This window comes from Mandrillus leucophaeus, unplaced genomic scaffold (genome assembly GCF_000951045.1).
Source record: "Mandrillus leucophaeus isolate KB7577 unplaced genomic scaffold, Mleu.le_1.0 Scaffold122, whole genome shotgun sequence".
Taxonomy (NCBI): Eukaryota; Metazoa; Chordata; class Mammalia; order Primates; family Cercopithecidae; genus Mandrillus; species Mandrillus leucophaeus.
This window is the reverse complement of record NW_012100543.1, coordinates 330,189-350,980: the sequence shown is the minus strand read 5'-3', so window position 1 is coordinate 350,980 and position 20,792 is coordinate 330,189. Positions and strand designations below refer to the sequence as shown.

General features: G+C 38.5%; 1 protein-coding gene across 6 annotated transcripts in view; it reads right to left on the bottom strand.

Moving 5' to 3' along the window:
* Positions 1-20,792, bottom strand: part of LDAH (lipid droplet associated hydrolase) — a 171,492-nt gene that overhangs the window by 60,056 nt on the left and 90,644 nt on the right. For 5 of the 6 annotated variants that reach the window (XM_011971398.1, XM_011971400.1, XM_011971401.1 and 2 more), the window contains one exon: positions 8,699-8,933. The exons of the other annotated variant lie outside the window; for it this stretch is intronic. In XM_011971398.1, coding sequence (XP_011826788.1) covers positions 8,699-8,933 — 235 coding nt within the window. The remainder of the gene's footprint in view (positions 1-8,698; positions 8,934-20,792) is intronic. 6 annotated transcript variants of the gene reach the window in all.

The window sequence follows — 20,792 nt, the reverse complement described above, 5'->3', positions numbered from 1 at the left end:
AAAAAAAAAAAAAAAAAGAATGGACTCATCACACCCAAGTCAAGAAAGTGCCAACCCCTCCAGTGTCATGGGCCACAGTCCCGGGGAAAACCCTATCAAACTAAAGCTAAGAAAAATTTAACCCTTTTCATCTATTCTATTACTCTTTTTCCTTTCCTCGTTCTATTGCTGACCATCTAGTTATTAACATAACCAAGTCAATTTTGCCTCAAACTATTGCATTTAATGCTTGCCTTGTTAGTATCCATGAAGACTTGCCAAGTCAAAGACAGCTTTCTACTTCAGAAAAGTACTTCTGTCCCTTCTGACTCGCCTCAGACTGGGCATTAGTAAACTAGGACCATTTAATCCAGGGAGATTTCGATAAAGACCCCAGTGCCAACCAGGAGTCTTGCCCCCCAATGTAGAGCTTACATGCCATAGTTGGTCCAATGTTCTGTGGACCACTAAAAAGCAAGGATGGACTGCCCCAACCGGTTTCTGTAATTTCCTAAAACCATACATTCATTTTACTGGAAGATCATAGAAGTTAAAGGCTTAAAACAAACTTTAGCAATTAAAACAGGACACCAAGATGCAAATGCATGGTTAAAACAGATCAAATATTCCATCTGCATGTTAAACAAAAGCAATTGTTATGCTTGTGCACATGGCAGGCCAGAGGCCCAGACTGTCCCCTTTCCACTAAGGTGGTCCTCCAGTCGACCAGGTGTGGGCGGCATGGTAGCTCTTTTCCAGGATTCTACAGCCTGGAGTAATAAGTTGTGCCAAGCTCTCTCTGCCATATCCCAAAGTCTGGCACCCTGCAGGTCAGCCCCCAAGGGCCATCCAGCTTCTGTCTCCCAACACTAAGTTCACTTCGTGTCTCTCATGACAGGGAGGAAACTTAGTATTCCTTGGAGACCTGAAAGGATGCAGTGAGCTTAAGAATTTTCAAGAGCTTATCAATCAGTCAGCCCTTCTTCATCCCTGAGCGGATGTGTGGTGGTATTGTGGTGGACCTTTACTGGGCACTCTGCTGAATAAGTGGCGTGGCACTTGTACTTTAGTCCAACTGGCTATCCCTTTCACCCTGGCATTTCATCAACCAGAAGGAAAAAAAATAAGACATCATAAAGCGAGAGAAGCCCCTTATAAGTCTTTCGACTCTCATGTCTATTTAGACGCAACTGGAGTCCCACGAGGAATACCAGATCAATGTAGACTTGAAATCAAATAGCTGCAGGATTTGAGTCAATATTTTAGTAGGTGACAGTTAATAAAAATGTAGATTAGATACACTACATCTATTACAACCAAGAGAAATAAGCTTTTCATGAGTTAAAAGAAAAACTCATGTCGGCCCCAGCCCTGAGGCTACCTGACCTGACAAAACTCTTTACACTCTATGTGTCAGAAAGAGAAAAAATGGCAGTTGGAGTTTTAACCCAGACTGTGGGGTCCTGGCCAAGGCCAGTGGCCTATCTCTCAAAACAACTAGATAGGATTTCCAAAGGCTGGCCCCCAGATCTAATGGCCCTAGCAGCAACAGCCCTGTTAGCACACGAAGCAAATAAACGAACCCTTAGACAAAACCTGAATATAAAGGCCCCCATGCTGTGGTACCTTTAATGACTATCAAAGGACATCATCAGTTAACAAATGCTAGATTAACCAAGTACCAAGGCTTGCTATGTGAAAATCCCCACATAACCACTGAAGTTTGCAACACCCTAAACCCCACCACCTTGCTCCCGGTATCAGAGAGCCCAGTTAAACATAACTGTGTAGAGGTGTTGGACTCAGTTTATTCTAGCAGGCCCAACGTGCGAAACCATCCTGAAATATCAGTAGACTGTGAGCAGTGCATGGACAGGAGCAGCTTCGCCAACCCCTGCAAAGTGACTGTGAAGAAGACGACAAACCCTGCTCCAGTCACACGCGGAAGCTGACTGGTCCATGCACAGCCGAAGCATGAGAAAACTCATCTCAGGACTCATTTTCCTTAAAATTTGGACTTTTATAGTAAGGACTTCAACTGACCTCAGACTGAGGACTGTTCCCAGTGTATATATCAAGTCACTGAGGTAGGACAAAAGTTTGCTATGGTCCTATTATTTTACGGTTATTTTAAGTGTACTGGAACTCTAAAAAGAACTTGTTTGTATAATGTTATTCTACACAAGGTATGTAGCCCACGAAATGACCAACCTGATGTGTGTTATGCCCCATCTGAGCCTCCCATGACCACAGTTTTTTTAAAATAAGATTAAGGACTGAGGACTGGTGGAGGCTCATAAATGATACGAGTAAAGTGTTAGCCAAAACAGAAGAAAAAGAGGTGCCCAAACAAGTCACCTTAAAATTTGATGCCTGTGCTGTCATTAATAGTAATAAGTTAGGAATAAGGTGTAGTTCTCTTAATTAGAAAAGAGGCTATATGGCAGAAAATAAGTACATCTGTCATAAATTAGGACTGTGTGGAAATAAATGTAAATACTGGTCTTGTGTCATTTAGGCCACTTAGGTTAAAAAAAAATGAAAAGGATCCAGTCCACCTTCAGAAAGGAAAAAATGACCCTTCCTGTACTAAAGGACAATGTAACCCCTTAGAGCTAGTAATAACCAATCCCCTTGATCCTTGCTGGAAAAAAGAGGAGTGTGTGACCTTAGGAATTGATGGGGCTGGACTGAATCCTCAAGTAAATATTTTGGTTTGAGAAGAAGTTTATAAACGTTTTCCTAAGCCAGTGTTTCAAACTTTCTATGATGAACTAAATGTGCCAGTACCAGAAATTAGAGGAAAAAAAAGAAATTTGTTTTTGCAATTAGCTGAGCATGGAGCCCAGTCTCTCAATGTCACTTCATGTTATGTATGTGGAGGAACTGTAATAGGAGATCAACGGCCATGGGAAGCCTGATAATGAGTACCTACAGATCCAGTTCCTGATGAATTCCCAGCTCAAAAGAATCACCCTGATAATTTCTAGGTCCCAAAAGCCTCAATTATTGGACAATATTGCATAGCTAGAGAAAGAAAAGAATTCACTCACCCTGTAGGATGACTTAGTTGTCTGAAACAGAAACTGTATAATGGTACCACAAAAACAGTCACTTGGTGGAGTTCAAATCACACAGAGAGAAATCCATTTAGTAAATTCCCAAAGTTGCAAACTGTGTGGACCCACCCGGAGTCCCACCAAGACTGGACAGCCCCCACTAGATTATACTAGATATGCAGGCGTACAGCTTACGCCAAATTACCTGACCAGTAGGCAGGTAGTTGTGTTATTGACACTATTAAACTATCTTTCTTCCTACTGCCCATAAAAACAGGTGAATTCCTAGGCTTCCCTGTCTATGCTTTCCGCGAAAAGAGAAGCATAGCTATAGGAAATTGAAAAAATGATAAATGGCCCTCTGAGAGAATCATACAATATTACAGGCCTGCTACTTAGGCACAAGATGGCTCGTGAGGATACCAGACCCCCATTTACATGATCAACCAAATCATACGGTTACAAGCTGTCTTAAAAATAATCACTAATAAAACTGGCAGAGCCTTGACTATTCTGGCCCGGCAAGAAGCTCAGATGAGAAATGCTATCTATCAAAATAGATTAGCTCTTGACTGCTTGCTAGCAGCTGAAGGAGAGGTCTGTAGGAAATTTAACCTTACTAATTGCTGCCTACACATAGATAATCAAGGGCAAGTAGTTTAAGACATAGAGATACGACAAAATTGGCACATGTGCCTATGCAAGTGTGCCATGGAGTTGATCCTGGGGTCATGTTTAGAAAATGGTTCCCAGTGCTAGGAGGATTTAAAACTCTTATAATAAGAGTTATAATAGTAATAGGAACCTGCTTACTGCTCCCTTGTTTGCTATCTGTACTTCTTCAAATGATAAAAAGCTTCATCGCTACCTTAGTTCACCAAAATGCTTCAGCACAAGTGTACTATATGAATCACTATCGATCTGTCTTGCAAGAAGACTTAGGTAGTAAAATTGAAAGTGAGAACTCCCACTATTGAGTGAGAGTCTCAAAGGCGGGGAGTAAAGGAGGAGACCATCCCTCATATTGTCTTAGGCCCAATTTCTGCCTCCAAAGAAAGAAAAAGTAAAAACTAAAAGGCAGAACTGAAATCCACAAGCAGACAGCCCTGTCCCACACCCTAGGCCTGGTAGTTAAAGATCGACCCCTGACCTAATCAGTTATGTTATCTATAGATTACAGACATTGTATAGAAAAGCACTGTGAAAATCCCTATCCTGTTTTGTTCCGATCTAATTACCGGTGCATGCAGCTCCCAGTCACGTACCCCCTGCTTGCTCAATCGATCACGACCCTCTCACGCTCACCCCCTTAGAGTTGTGAGCTCTTAAAATGGACAGGAATTGCTCACTCAGGGAGCTCGGCTCTTGAAACAGGAGTCTTGCCGATGTCGCTGGCCGAATAAACCCCTTCCTTCTTTAACTCAGTGTCTGAGGAGTTTTGTCTGAGGCTCGTCCTGCTACATTGACACCCAAGGGATGAAGGGGCTCCTTATAGCTGCTGGGTAGGGAAAGCAATTCTGACTCTGTACTAGGCTTCCACTGTTACCATCTTGGCTGGGACAAGTGGGAGTCCCTTGTTACTTCTCCCACATGACCTTTACTGATAACATGGGAGTAGTGGCGATGGTAGTCCCATTACTGCAGGGCAGTGATGAAAGTCTTTGCTCTCTACTCAGCCTCTTCTGGGACAGTACCCGAGAGCAGGGAAAGAGAGGGGGTGCTTCATTACTGCTGGGGAGAGGGTAAAGTCCACTCAATCTCTGCAAGCATGGCTGGAGATGGCTGGAGTAGAGTAGAGCAGTTACTGTCTAAAAGTTTCTTTTAGAAAGTATTAAAGACCAGAGGCCAGTTGTGGTGACTTGTGCCTATAATCCCAGCATTTTGGAAGGTCAAGGTGGGTGGATCACCTCAGGTTAGGAGTTTGAGACTAGCCTGGCCAATATGGTGAAACCCCCTCTCTACTAAAAATACAAAAATTTGCTGGGAGTTGTGGCGGGCACTTGTAGTTCCAGCTACTTGGGAGGCTGAGGCAGGAGAACTGCTTGAACCCAGGAGGCAGAGGTTGCAGTGAGCCGAGATTGAGCCACTGCACCCCAGCCTGGGTGGCAGAGTGAGACTCTGTCTCAAAAAATATATAATAATAATAAAGAAAGAAAGTATTGAAGATCAGAATATACTGCCGCAAAATGACTGTAGGGGACCCAAAATATACCATCCCTAAAGATGCCTCTTGGGCAAAAAGATTATTTTAAACTGAGTATTTTGAGAAACTGGAGACACAGGAGAAGCTCTAAAAATGGAGAAGTTCCCTTTTTAAAGGGAAATTCACATCTATAAAGGACATTTCCATTCGAATCGGTGTTTTCCTCTCTGTACCATGAAGGATGACTCTAAATCACCAGGGACTCTATTATCAATGCAAAGCGCACCAACCTAAATCTGCATAAGAAACTTTTGTCTTGTGTACAGTGCTTTTCTTGGTTACCTCCCATTACTGACTTCTTTTCTTTGTTTTAGTTGAAGTATTTAGTATTTAAGTCTGAACTCAGAAGCCACCTCTTTGAGATTTATTCATTTCTCTGGGTATCTCCCATGTACATATGAAATATAATGTTAATAAATTTATATATTTTTCTTGTTAATCTGTCTTTTGTAACAAAGATCTGCTCCAAGTAAGAACTATACAAGGTAGGGAGAAGACTGTTTCTTCCTGCTCTATGAAACATTGCTCCTTTCCCAGTCTTTGGGCTAGAGAGAGTAGGCTTTTGTTGGGGCCTTTAAAAGTCTCTACTCTTTGGTGTTTCTGGGTTGCTGGCTCCACACCTAGGATACATGTGATAAAAAGAAAACCTACGGAACTCACCACTGTGTTTGTTGCTGGGGTCCCAAAGTCCCTACATAGCCTGCTTTCTATTCTCTACTTTGTATAGTCTTCTTAATGTTGTTTTATAGATAATATCCAGGGTTTTTTGTACTTAGCAGGAGAAATAGTGGAAAGTCCATTTACCCTATCTTCCTGGAAGCAGAAATCCCAGGAGGAAAATGGAATCCGTAACTGAAGAATGCTTTATAAAATCCATTCTACAAGGCAAAAAGAAAATGACAAAGAGCAACAAGGGGCTAGGAGGGACAAACAAACCTGTAAAGAGAAGTAAAATGATCTTATCAAAGTATATGTGGAGAATTTTACATATATTTGCCAGAATTTCAAATGCTGATTCCATTGGGTCTCAAGTAATTTCCAAAGGTAGACTGGCTCTAACTCTTGATTTAATCAACATTTGAAAATCAATGAGGGGAAGTAACTAAATGGAAGCCACAGAGTGACTCTAGGACAGAACCAAAATGAGAGTTGAGGGTTTCTGACTTCCTGTCAGTATCATTTTCACCAGTAGGCATCTGTTCCATAACATTGTCAGGAGCATTTGAACCAGAGAGACTTCATGTTGAGTGTGGGCTAGGAAAATGAGGCTGAAACTTGCTGGACTGTATTCTCAGAAAGTAAGGCATTCCGAGCCTCTAGATGTTTAAAGTTAAGGGAACAAATTAATAATGTTTACTAAAACAGACTCAGACTTGGGAGTGTCCAGATATCCTGATATCTGGAGAACAAAGGCATTCCTAATTTTGCTTCAAAGATAGTAATATCGATTCTTGGGCTGGGTGCGGTGGCTCACGCCTGTAATCCCAGCACTTTGGGAGGCTGAGATGGGTGGATCACGAGGTCAGGAGATTGAGACCAGCCTGGCCAGCATGGTGAAACTCTGTCTCTAAAAAAAATACAAAAATTAGCTGGGCACAGTGGTGCTTGCCTGTAGTCCTAGCTACTCGGGAGGCTGAGGCAGGAGAATCACTTGAACCTGGGAAGTGGAGGTTGCAGTAAGCCGAGATCGTGCCACTGCACTCCAGCCTGGGTGACAGAGTGAGACTCCATCTCAAAATAATAATAATAATAATAATAATAATAATATCGAATCTTGCAAAATATAGTAATTAAGAAAATTAATCCTTTATCACAAACTTGTAGCAGAACACATCTCCCTATATATACAAGCATTGTACCTGGGGTGGGTACATCCCTCCTCTTATTTTCAGGAATATCCTACTCTGTCTACGGAGGAGCTATTCTTTCACCACTTTACTCACTTAATAAACTTGCTTTTGCTTTGCACTGCAGACTCACCCTGAATTCTTTCTTGCACGGGATCCAAGAACCCCCTCTCAGGGTGTGGATCGGGACTCCTTTTCTGTAACAATATGGTGGACAGATGAAGAGTTGGACCAAATGGTCTTTAAGGGATATTTCCAACTTCAACCTCTGGCAATCTCCACGACTGTCCTTAGCCCTTGCTTCCCCTCTTCCTATCTCATCTTTTTTAACCACTATGCTAAGGCTATATTAAAGAATGGAAATTGGGGGGAAAATGGAAGGAGGAAAAATCTTTCAATAGGATAAATATACTGAATTTTGTATTTGTGAGGACTGCTTCTTGTTACATATTTAGAAAAATACCTCCCATATGAACTGCAGCTATACAATTGAACAGGCAGGGCTGTTAACTTGTTTCTAGTTCATTACGCATGTGACCTTATGGCATTCTTAATACAGCTGAGCATGGAAAACTTTATTCAGGAGTCCTGCTGTTATCATTAACTAGGGCAACAGCAGCAGCTATGGTGAAAGGAAATGCAATACAGCAGCAGAATGCTTGGGCTTCAACACTACATACTAGTTGTATAACTCTGGGCAATCATGTAACCTCTTTGTACCTCAGTTGCTTCATTTAAAAGGGGGACAATAGCAATACTAAACCTTATTAGTTCTTTTGAGGATCACAGGTAAAAGCTTAGAAAGTGCCATTAGCTACTGCTGCAACTAATTGTTACATCATTCATTGGAGGTCTGTTATAAATAAAATACCAGATAGAAGCTTTGCATATTTTATCACATCTAACACTAGAATAACATTTGAAGTATGGGGTATTGTTATCCCCACCTTATAGATTAAGAAACTAGGATTACTTTATTATGAAAGTCATTTATAAATATAGTATAAAATAGTATGATCTAAAACGATAAATTACATTTTAAAACAACTTTTGAAGCCAAAAAGTAAAGTCACAAAAACATTTCCTAGCATATTCATAAAATACAATTAGCAAAGCACCCAGTATTAAAATACATTACCATGACAACTATTTATTACTTCTATGATTTAAATTCTCCCAAAACATTTAAAGAAGGAAAATAAAAACAACCTGTTAACTCTACAAGAGTATTAGGCTTTGTGTCCTTCTGCTGTTTTTTTGTAAAGTACTCCCACTGAGCTAACAGGCATACCCAGGATTCCTGTAGGGACTCCGTATATACTATGTACTATGTGCAGAAGAAGTGTTTCTCACCATCCTGCAGCTAGAGTGAAGTATCGGAAACGTAAGATAAAATTAAAACTTGATGAGGCTTTTCCGTCTAATTTCTCATGTAAAAATTCCCTCATTCTATTTCTAATTTTATTTATTTCTAGTTTTAAACTTTTAGAAGAGAAAAATAAAAAACTAGTAAATAATTGCTTGCTTGATATTTGTCCACTGTCAGAGAGTATTGTGTAAACACTTTGCGATACAAGAATAAACATATACATTTTAAAATCTGTGCTTACCAAGGCAGAATGGTTCTAATACATTCAATGGCGAAAATTCATTCTCCAGGTTCATTAATTGAAGGCACCTTCTGATTAGCAAGGACTTGATTTTCTCAGGACACGGTTTCAATAATAAGTAGCCAGTAACATAGAGAACATATCGAAACCAGCACAAAAGTGGAGTGGCAATTCTGCCATTAGGTGACTCAGACATTCGTTCAATTGTTGGAAACAGCAGAAAGGCGCGAATTACCTACAATAAAGAAGCATACTTTGATGAGGGGTTTTCTTAAGGGATAGGTCCATTACTTATTGTTTCTTCTGTACAGTAATGACAAATGACTGAGTTTTAGGATGACTAGAGATCTGTTCAGACTGAGAAGAACCACCACTCACCACCCTCTCAGCCCATAACGAGGCAAAATCACAGCTCACTGCAGACTTGACATCCTGAGTGCAAGTGATCCTTCCACCTCGGCCTCCCAAGTAACTGGGACTACAGGTGTGCCCCACCATGCCTGGTTCATTTTTTATATTTTTATAGAGACAGGGTCTTCCTATGTTGCCCAGGCTGGTCTTGAACTCCTGGGATCAAATGATCCTCCTGCCTTGGCCTCCCAAAGTGCTGGGATTACACACGTGACCCACCATGTCCAGGTCCCATTTCTTTTTAATGCTAAAAATTATTCTATCATCTGAATGTACCATAGTGTATTTATTCATTCACCTACTGAAGGAAATACTGGTTGCCTGTAAGTTTTGGCAATTATGAATAAAGCTGCTATAAATGTCCGTGTGCACTAAGTTTTCAACTTCTTTGGGTAGATATCTAAGAGCACAATTGCTGGAACACATGGTAAGAATATATTTAGTTTTGTATGAAATCACTAAATTGTCTTCCAGGTGGTTGGACTATTTGATTCCCACCAGTAATGAATGAGAGGTGCTCCATATCCTGCTGTTTCTATATCCTTTTCAGTATTTATTGTCAGTGTTCTGAATTTTGGCCATTCTAACAGGTATGGCGTTATCTCATTGTCTTTTTAATTTACATTTCCTTGATGCCATATGATGTGGAGCATCTTCTCATGTTTATTTGTCATCTGTATATCTTCTTTGGTGAGGTGTCTGTTAAGGTTTTTGACCCATTTTTAAATAGGTTTTATAATTTTCTTATTTTGAGTTTTCTGAGTTCCTTGTAGATTTTGGATTTGTCTTTTATCAGATGTGTCTTTTCAAATATTTTCTCTCAGTCTATGACTTATCTTTTTATTCTCTTGACCCTGCTTTCTGTAGAAGCTTTTAATTTTAATGAAGTTCAGCTTATCTGTTATTTCTTTCATTGATTTTACCTTTGGTTTGTATCTAAAAAGTCATCATCATATCCAAGGTCATCTAGGTTTCCTCCTATGTTATCTTCTAGTCATTTATAGTTGTTTCATATTTAGATCTATAACCCATTTTGAGTTAGTTTTTGTGATAAGTATAAGGTCTATGTCTAGATTCATTTTCTTGCACGTGGATGTTCAGTTGTTCCAGTATCATTTGTTATAAAGACTGTTTTTGCTATACTTACTATGCTGTGCAATATATCCCAAAGGAAAAAACTGTATTCCTCCTAATTGAGGCTTTGTACCCTCTGACCATCCTCTCCTCCTTCTCCCACTGCCCACCACCCCAGACTCTAGTAACCACCATTCCACTCCCTGCTCTGTAAGTTCTATTGTTTCAGATTCCACATATAAGTGAGGACATGTGGTATTTGTCTTCCTGTGTCTGGTTTATTTCACTTAACATAATATTCTCCAGCTCCATCTACATTGTTGCACATGACAAAACTTCTTTTTAAGGCTGAGCAGTATTCCATTGTGTACACACACATTTTCTTTATCCATTCATCTGCTGATGGACACTTAGGTTGATTCTGTTAACTTTGCTATTGTGAAGGGTGTTCCAATGGACATGGAGTACATATATCTCTGATATATTAATTTTATTTTATGGCATGGTCCTGGCTCATTGCAGCATCTCATAAATTTTGATAAGTTCTGTTTTCATTTTCATTTAGTTCAAAATTATTTCTTAATTTATCTTGAAATTTCTTTTCTAATCCATGTTTAATCTCCATGTATTTTGGGACTTTCCAGTTATCTTTCCTTTATTGGTTTCTAAATTCCACTGTGGTCTGAGAGCAGGCATTATATAATTTCTATTCTAAATTTGTTAATGTGTGCTTTACGGACCATAATGTGGTCTATCTTGGTGAATGTTCCATGTGATCTTGAGAAGAATGTGTATTCTGCTCTTGTTGGATGAAGTAGTCTATAGATGTCAATTATACAAGTTGATTGATGGTGTTGTTGGATTCAACTATGTCTTTACCCATTTACTGCCTGCTGGATCTGTCCATTTCTGATAAAGGGGTGTTAAAATATCCAACTATGATAGTGGATGCATATATTTATGCTCGTAGTTCTATCAGTTTTTGCCTCACATAGTTTTATGCTTTGCTGCTAGGCACATGCATGTAAAGGACTGTTATGTCTTCTTGGAGGACTGACCTCTTTATCATTATGTAATGACCTTTTTTATCCTGGATAACTTTCTTTGCTTTGAAAGTCTGCCTTGTCTGAAATGTAGCTACTCCTGTTTTCTTTTGATTAGTGTTAGCTTGGTATATTTTTCTCCATCCATTTACTTTTCATCTACATGTATCTTTATATTTAAAGTGGGCTTCTTCTAAACAACATATAGTTGAGTCTTGTTTTTTGATCCACTCTAACAATCTTTTAATTAGTGATTTTCTTTTTTTCTTTTTTTTTTTTTTGAGACAGGATCTCACTCTGTCACTGCAGCCTTGACCTCCCAGGCTCGAGGAGATCCTCCCACCTCAGCCTTCTGAGTAGCTGGGACTACAGGCACATACCACCATGCTTGGCTAATTTTTCAAATTTTTTGTAGAGATGGTCTCTCTCCCTATGTTGCGCAGGCTGGTCTTGAACTCCTGGGCCCAAGTGATCTTCCTGCCTCAGCCTCCCAAAGTGCTGGGATTATAGGTGTGAGCCACCACGCCAGGTCTATTTGGTGCATTTAGACCACTGATGTTTAAAGTGATTATTGGTAGTTAAATTAATATCAACTATATTTGTCATTATTATCTCTGTTGTTCTTATTCCTATTTTCATCTTCCACATATTTTCTGCCTTTTGTGGTTTTAACTGAGCATTTTATATGATTCAATTTTTTCTCCTTTCTTAGCATGTCAGTTTTACTTAAAAAAAAAAAAAACTTCCGGTGATTGCCCTAGGGTTTGCAACATCCATTTACAACTAGTCCAAGTTCACTTTTAAACAACATTACACCACTTTACAAGTAGTATATCTTACAAAAACAAGATAATCCTAAGTCTTCCCTCCTGCTCTTTGTGTTGCTGCATTCATTTCACTTATATGTAAGCATACATATAACATATAAACATACATAATCGAAAGCACTGTTGCTATTATTATTTTGAACAAACTTATCAGTTAGATAAATTAAGAATAAGAAAAATAAACATTTTTGTTTTATCTTTGTTTATTTCCTCTTTGATGCTCTTCTTTTCTTTATGGAGATCAGCGTTTCAAGCCCCTATTATTTTCTTTCTGAGTCTCCTGGATCTGAAGTTTGATGTCTGACATTAATTTAAGAAATGTCTCTGTCATTATTGTTTGAAATGTTTCTTTCTCTCTCTCTTTTCCATCTAGTATTCCCCTTATGCATATGTTTCACCTTTTGTAGTTGTCCTGCAGTCCTTATTCTTTTTTTTTTTCTTTTCTTTTCTCAGCCTTTTTCTTTGCTTTTCAGTTTTGGAGGTTTATGTTGAGATATTCTTAGGCTCAGAGACTCTTTCTTCAGCCACTTTCAATCTACTGATAAGCCCATCAAAGGCATTCTTTATTTTATAGTGTTTTTACTCTCTAGTATTTCTCTTTGCTTTTTCCTTAGGATTTCCATCTCTCTTCTTACATTGTCTACCTATTCTTGAATGATGCCTTCTTTATCTGTTATAGGCATTAGTATATTAATCATAGCGGATTTAAATTCCTCATCTGATAATTCCAGAATCGCTACCTGTCTGGGTCTGAAGCTTGCTCTATTCTCCTCAGATTGTTTTTCTTTTCTTTTCTTTTCTTTTTTTTTTTGCCTTTTGGTATGCCTAGTAATTTTTTCTTGATAGTTGGACATGATGTACCAGGTAAAAGGAACTTCGGTAAATCAGGTTTTAGTAATGCAGTAGTTAGGTGGGGGAAAGGGGAGGAGAGACATTCTATCATCCTATGATTAAGTCTCAGTCTTTTAGTAAGCATATGCCTCTGGTCTACAAACTTCTAAGTGTTTCCTCAGTATTCTTCTCCCCTCTTTGGCAGGACAGGATGGCTAGAGTTGTCTGGAGTTTAGTATTTCCCTTCTCTGATGCAGAAGGTTAGAGCTGACAAGAGTTAGGTATTTCCCTTCCCTTGGGTCAGGCTCTAATAATACCCCAGCAGGTCAGGATTTAGCTAACTAATTTCTCCTGGGGGCAGACCTTGTTAAGAAGAGCACAGTGCTCTGGCATATTTCAAAATGGTTCATTTCATCCTCCCCCTGCCAGAAGCACATAGGGATTTTTCTGCAATATTTACTTGGAGAATCTAATTTAGCTCATGTAGGTAAGTCTAACAAAATAGTAGGGTTTCCCCATGAGTGGGTCCCCCTGGAGTTTTAAACTTTTAGAGTTGTTCATACTGAACCTCCTATAATTCATCAATTACAGCTCAGGTTTTTCTACCAAGGCACTGCTTCCTGTGGGGGTTTCTATTTGTGACTGCATGTTCTGTAGTAACTTGTGGCTCTCAGTATTTGCCAGTCTGTCTCTCTAGTCTTTTGGGGACAGTGGGTTTCCCTGTGTCTTCCCCTATCCTGGGTCCAATAAGAGTTGATTTATCAGTTTGCTCAGCTTTTTACTTGTTAGGGTTGGAATGGCAACTTCTAAGCTCCCTACATGTGGAACTGGAAACCAGAAGTCCTATTAACATTTTTGTATATGTCTTTTGGTGCATGTATGCATGTATTTCTGTTGGCTACATCACTTCAAAGTAGAAATACTGGGTCATATAGTAGGCATATATTCATCTTTAGTAGATAATTACAAAGAGTTTTCCAAAGTAGTTCTACCAATGCTCTTGCAACAGTGTACAAGGTGTACAAAGATTTCTATTTCTCTACATCCTTGTCAACACTTGTTATATTTTGTTTTTCTAATAGACATCCTTACAGGTGTTAGGTGATATATCATTGTGGTTCTGATTTGCATTTCTCTGATAATTAGTGATGTTGAGCACCTTTTCATATACCTGTTGGTCATTTTTTTTTTTTTTTTTTTTTTGAAGAAATGTCTATTCAAGTCCTTTGCCCATTTTTAAATTGCTAAGATAGTAGAATAGATTTTAAGTGTTCTTACCACAAAAAAAGATAAGCATGTAAGGTACTGCATAAGTCACTTAGCTTGATTTAGTCATTCCACAATATATGCTTATTTCCAAACACCATATTGTACCAATCTATACACTTTCTATTTGTCAATTAAAAATATATATTAAAAAATAAAATATAATTGAGGCTAACAACTAATCAAGTAAATGACTGAGCATAATATGTATATTAATTAGCCATAAGTGATTTATAATGATTATAACAATTTAAGCAATAAATAATAATTGAATCAGATATGTATAATGGTAGTAAGTCACAAGTCCTATGAGGGAGCAGATAAAATAATAAAAGAGGACTAGAAACTGTGAGGGGTAGTGGGATAGCTTTAAATAGGGTGTTTAGTAAAGGCTTTGATGAAAGGTGACATTTGTGCAAAGGCAGTTAGGGAGTAAGCTAAGAGATGCTCGGAAAAATAAATTTTGTAGGGAGGGAAGAGCATGTGTAGAGGCCATAGAAAGCTAATGTGGTGTGTTTGGGTAAGAGCCAGGTGAACCGTATTGCTGGAGCAGGGTACATGAAGAACAGAGCAGTTCAAGTGTTTATTAAAATGCCCTCAATGATTTAAAGGATATAAATGGCTAATTCAGTTAACACCCAACTAAAATGAGAATGTCCCACACAGATTCCATACTGGTTATGTAACTCATAGTACATAATGAACTTTAGATTGATCAAATCAGCTGGCAGAAACAGGAAACAATCCATTACTTTTATAAATGATCCTTTACTGTGACCCATGTTAAGCAAAACTGCATGTAAGAGAAACTCTAAAAATATATAAGCAACCACAGGGTAATATTTGGTTGATCTATATCAATAACAAATTGAGAATTAAAATGCACTCCGAAATAATGGGAACGGACCAAAACAATAAGGAAGTTCTAATATGTACACTGAATGCATCATTGCCTTGTAAAAATATAAGAAGACCAAAGACCTTATCACAACTAATACTTAGCTGATGAGACTGGTTTTCCTCTCTTGCCTTTGGAGAACAATTACTACCTGCTGGGTGAAACTTTTCCTAGATATTATAATGATAATTTCAATGAAATGTATAGTCAAAATTTGATAGGATAAGTCACAGTAATAAAAATTTTTCATTCTTCATATTGTTAAAAAAAATAATCACCTAGGTCAAGGAAGTATGCCTAATTTGATAACACAGCTGTGCAGTGAAGGTTTCCAAATCTGTGTACATGACCAAACATTTTCTTATGTTACTATCTCATTAAAAAAAGAACTCCCATGTTAGCCAATTCATTCTATCCTAAGAAAACATTTTCGCATATTTCACATTCTCTTCTGCTATCTACCAGAATCAACTTTTGATAATGAAGCACAACCGTGTTTTCTTGAACAGTACAGGAAGGTAAATATGCACACTGGGACTTTTTACACTGGCTACATTTGCGGGGGTTAGAGGAAAGTATTTTGATGCTTATTTTTCTTGAATTTATTATTATTGTTGTTAATCATTTTTCAGAAAAGAAGCTAAGAAACAATTTGAGGTATGGCCACAAGGTAAGAAGTATGGTGCTCAAGTGTGGATTGTGTGCAATCTGTTTCATTAAATAGGCTTAAAAAAAACAGTAAATCTTAAAAATCCTTAAAAGACTTCATCCGTTTATATAGCTTATTACAGATGCATCCATTTTTTTCTGGGAGAGCAGCAATGATGCCTATGTGTTATGACTAAGTGAAGCTGCAACAAACAGTACTTCAACATCTTCAAAAGAACATTATCACTGGCACTCTGCCTATTTATTTATTAGTTTAACCCACCTGATGTAGTTATGGCAGGGGGCTTCCCCACTGTACAAGCAGGAAACAAACAAACAAAAAATAGCACACAGTTTCTCTTTTTATATGACTGCAACATTTGTAAGGAATGTCTTAGCCAACATGTAATGTCAACCAGACAGCCTTCAAAGATAAACTTTCTAGCTGTCAAAACATAGGTCTAGAAGTAATCCTAGTTTTGTTTATCTCCTCTTAAGGCCATACGTTCCTCTCCTTAGGATCACACTGGAAACACAAGCCTAGTCAGCTTATTTAATAAGTATGCAGTTTATAAACTGCAAATGCCATTATATTTTAATCAAGAGCTTGCTTTTTGAGATTTTCTACTCTGTCTTAAAAACTTTGTATGTCAGAAATATAAGAATATGCCTCGCAGGGAAGTAGTTGGATTAACAGTAGTAGAGACAGCTTACTATTTTCCATGTGCTACACTTATGCACTTTATATATATTATTTCATTTAATATACATAAAAACCTTATGAAGTTCCCTCATTCCACTGAAGAGATAACTGAGGTTCAGCCAGAAAGTGACAGAGATATGAATTCAAGCAGGATGACTTCTGAATCCATGCCATTAATGTTTATATATACTATACATTTACATACGAAATCAGTTATTTGTAATTGTTATTGTTTGGAGGCAATTTTCTTAGGGTTGAACCAATTACTACTATTATTGTCAGATACGGGCTAATCTTTACAAATGTCTCAAATCATTTAGCTCCAGAAATAATTAAACTCATATCCTAAGAAGTAAAGCACGAGATCTTTCAACTACTGATTACTGAACCAAAATTATGCCATTTTAGTATGTTTCAGTTAAGATGCTACTCAAGAAACTAACCACTTTTGCCATTTTCCATTCATGTGAATTATATTCAGACCTTCTGGGGCAGAGATTTTTCTACACTTTAATTACCTGAATGTGGGAAAAAAAAAAAAAAAGCAGCCATTTCATACGTTTGATTTTCATGTCAGGGTTGTTAATTATAAGGAATGTTTGCATATTTGCAGAGGTCTTTACATAACTTATAACTACACAAACATCTGAAACTTAGCTTCAATATCTTCCTATAGCCTCAAGCTTTTATCATTTTATATTCTCTTCACTTATTTTATTTTGAATGCAAAATGCTGTTCTCCTCAGCTTGAACTCATGAAAACCACTTCGTTTTGGGCTGTTCCGATTCAGAATCACTGAGAGCTCATTCAGAAAACAATGATGCTCACAGGCTCACTGCAAATTATTCTTTACCTGCTGCTCTACAGTACAACTGTCTCTTAGGGAACACCTGTTACTTGAATTAAACACTGTTCTCCAGGTAGCCTCAGAATTCAGTGAATAGTGAATTGCAAACCTTAAGGTCTATAGTTACAAAATTCTCACATGACTACTATGGCCTTTGGTAGTATCAGGCCTTTCTCATGGTTCCTGGAGGTAAAGCTACACAGAATGTGACAGGATGGCTCTGCTGATCAAGAAACTGCTACTTGGCATAAACTTGGAGCTGGAGTGCTATGTATCGGTCAGGAAGCACACACATACCCAACCAATATGTTTGGCAGTGGCACCGGGACTGTTCTAAGTTAAAAACCCCAATATTTAAAAGTGCAGGTCTAGCATGACTGGGAGGGGGAGCCATTCGTTAGATTTACTGGTTGTTCATTGGTTTGTTCATTTGTTCATTCATGAAGATATACTGAGTACCTACAGTATGCCTGGTGCTGTGCTGAGTGCTGGAGACACAGGGGTGACAAGACAAAGCCCCTGCCTTCAGAGAACATAAATTCTAGTGGGAGAGATACTTAGAGAGGTATGAGGACATGGGAAATGAAGAGTAAAATAGAAACATACAAAATGGGCACTCAAAATTTCTTCTCTATAAGGGTCCAGGAACTCAGCAGCTCAGAAAGAAATTTTCTTGACAAACACTGAGTATCTACATAAGCAAAGTGCTGATGATAGAATACAGGGTTATTCAGTGAAACCGTAAAAAAATTATTCCCTATTTAACTTTACTGAAAGATATTGTGAAACATGTATACTTCAGTTCCATACACTAAAATGCCATTTTTATACCAGTACTAAGATGAGGCAAAGGTATCCGTGACAGGATTTCAGGCCAAGGATGAATAACACAATGCAAAGGGCCATAGCCAGAGGCATGTATAGGGCACACAGCACAGCTCCAGCCACAAGGGATTTCTGCCACAGAAGCTGCCCCAGGACACTCCCAGCTTCTAGGAAGTCAACTGGAAGGCAAAGAGGGCAGCTTTCTTGTTCAATTTTATGTGGTATGAAGCAAATCCATCAGTTAGGGCAGCTAAGACCCCATGAGACAGAGACTAAACCTTGGGAATATAAGCAGTTAACTCACAGACAAAAGGTTAGGCCCAAATGGCTGAAGAAGTGTGTAAGTCCCCATATCAGCTTTGATAACGGAACAGGTTAGGATCTGTCCTGCTTAGTTCAGGAAAGAAGACATATCTGATATTTATTTCTTCCTCACAGGTCTCTGAAGGGGGTTTCCTCTTCCCGTTTACTCCCAGACGGAACAGGTTCATAAGGGTAGCATCCCTCCTGGTAGTACCATGGTATCTCCCAGATAACCGAAATTTAGTTACTGATTTCTACCTCTGCCTTACTAAACTTTTTTGTTTGTTTGTTTTTTGGGACAAAATCTCATTCTGTTGCCCAGACTGGAGTGCCATGGTACAATCTCGGCTCACTGCAACCACCGCCTCCTGGGTTCAGGCAATTCTTCCACCTCATTCTCCCTAATAGCTGGGATTGCAGGCACGTCCCACCACACCCAGCTGACTTTTGTACTTTTAATAGAGATGGGGTTTCACTACATAGGCTAGGCTGGTTTCGAATTCCTGACCTCAGGTGATCCACCCGCCTCAGCCTCCCAAAGTGCTGGGATTACAGGCGTGAGCCACTGTGCCCAGCCTGCCTTACTAAACTTCTGAGATCTCAGCTTCTGCAGAGCTTAGAGAAAGGAAAACTGACTCTGGGGAGACTTAACTTCCCTAATGGGACTGAAGAGCATTGCTGATAGCCTTTGTCCATCAAAAGTGCCCCCACGATATCTGAAAATGCTCTGTGATGAAACTGGGGATCATGTACTCTGTGTTAGTCAGTAACCAAGAAATTCACCTAACTCAATGGCTCTAGACAGTTGTTCAGTAAATACAACTAATATTTCCAATTGATAGAATTAACCGATGCTTTTCAAATGCACACAGCAAAAGTTTGCATTAAGTTATTAAGCACATTTGTCACCATTAAATCAAAGACTAATTTTGTCATTCTACCAAAAAGACACATGCACTTATGTTCATTGTTGCACTATTCACAATAACAAAGGCATGGAAACAACCCACATGCCCACCACTGGTAGACTGGATAAAGAAAATATTGTGCATATACTTCATGGACTACTATGCAGCCATAAAAAAGAATGAAATCATGTCCTTTGCAGCAACATGGATGGAGCTGGAGGCCATTATCCTAAGCAAATTAATGCAGGAACAGAAAACCAAATGCCGCATGTTCTCACTTGTAAAAGGAAGTTAAACACTGAGCACATATGGACATAAATATGGGAACAATAAACACTGTGGACTACTTGAGGATGGGGGAATTGAAAAACTACCTATTGGGTACTATGCTCACTACCTGGGTCACAGGATCTGTACTGCAAACCTCAGCATCATGCAATATTCCCACCGGACGACCCTGCACATGTACCCCTGTATCTAAAATAAAAGTTGAAGTTTTTTTTAAAAAAAGCAGTTTGATTTTGAAATAATTCTATAACATCCTCAATTAAGTTTCACTCTTCTTTTTAAAGGTAAAAATCATAGCTTTTATTTTCAACATTGTAAAACCTTTATGTAAAGGAATATAGTTTCCACTAGTAAAGTATAATTACTGCATGAAAGATGCACATTCTGTTAGGGACACTACCCTGTGAGTGCTTCCGTTAGTTCTCCTAGAGCTCACCATAAAATATGTGGTTTCAGACTTTTATTGTAAGGTAAAAATGTTTCCTTCCTTCTTTTGAAGAATTACTCCAAACCAATGAGGAGACTGTGAAACAAATGTAACCTCTATCTTCAATGAATCTAGGAAGACAGTTATAACAACAAGCCACAACACACTCTCCCTCAGTCTTAGGAGGGTAAATGCCCTGCAAACACATTTATTCTATTTACACATTTTTAACTTATTCTAATAGGTTAAAAATATAATTCCCATTCATCTATTGATTTCAGGGGGGAAAAACTTCCTTAATATAAATAAAAAACAATGGATTGACAGATATTAGGTAAAGCCTCTAACATGAAAGACAGCACAATAAATATAAAAGAAACTCAGAGGAAAAGACAATGAAGAATCAGAAGAAATTGTAATTTGCTTAGAGCTAAGAGAAAATACTGTATCAATGATGAGTGGGATATAAAAGAAACACTCAGTAAACAAGTGGCATCCTTTTTTAATTTTTTAATTTTTGTATTTTTCTTTTATTATTATACTTTAAGTTCTAGGGTACATGTGTACAACAAGCAGGTCTGTTACATAGGTATACATGTGCCATGTTGGTGTGCTGCACCCGTTAACTTGTCATTTACATTAGGTATATCTCCTAATGCTATCCCTCTCCTGGCACCACACCCCATGACAGGCCCCGGTGTGTGATGTTCCTCACCCCGTGTCCAAGTGTTCTCATTGTTCAATTCTCACCTATGAGTGAGAACATGCAGTGTTTGGTTTTCTGTCCTTGTGAC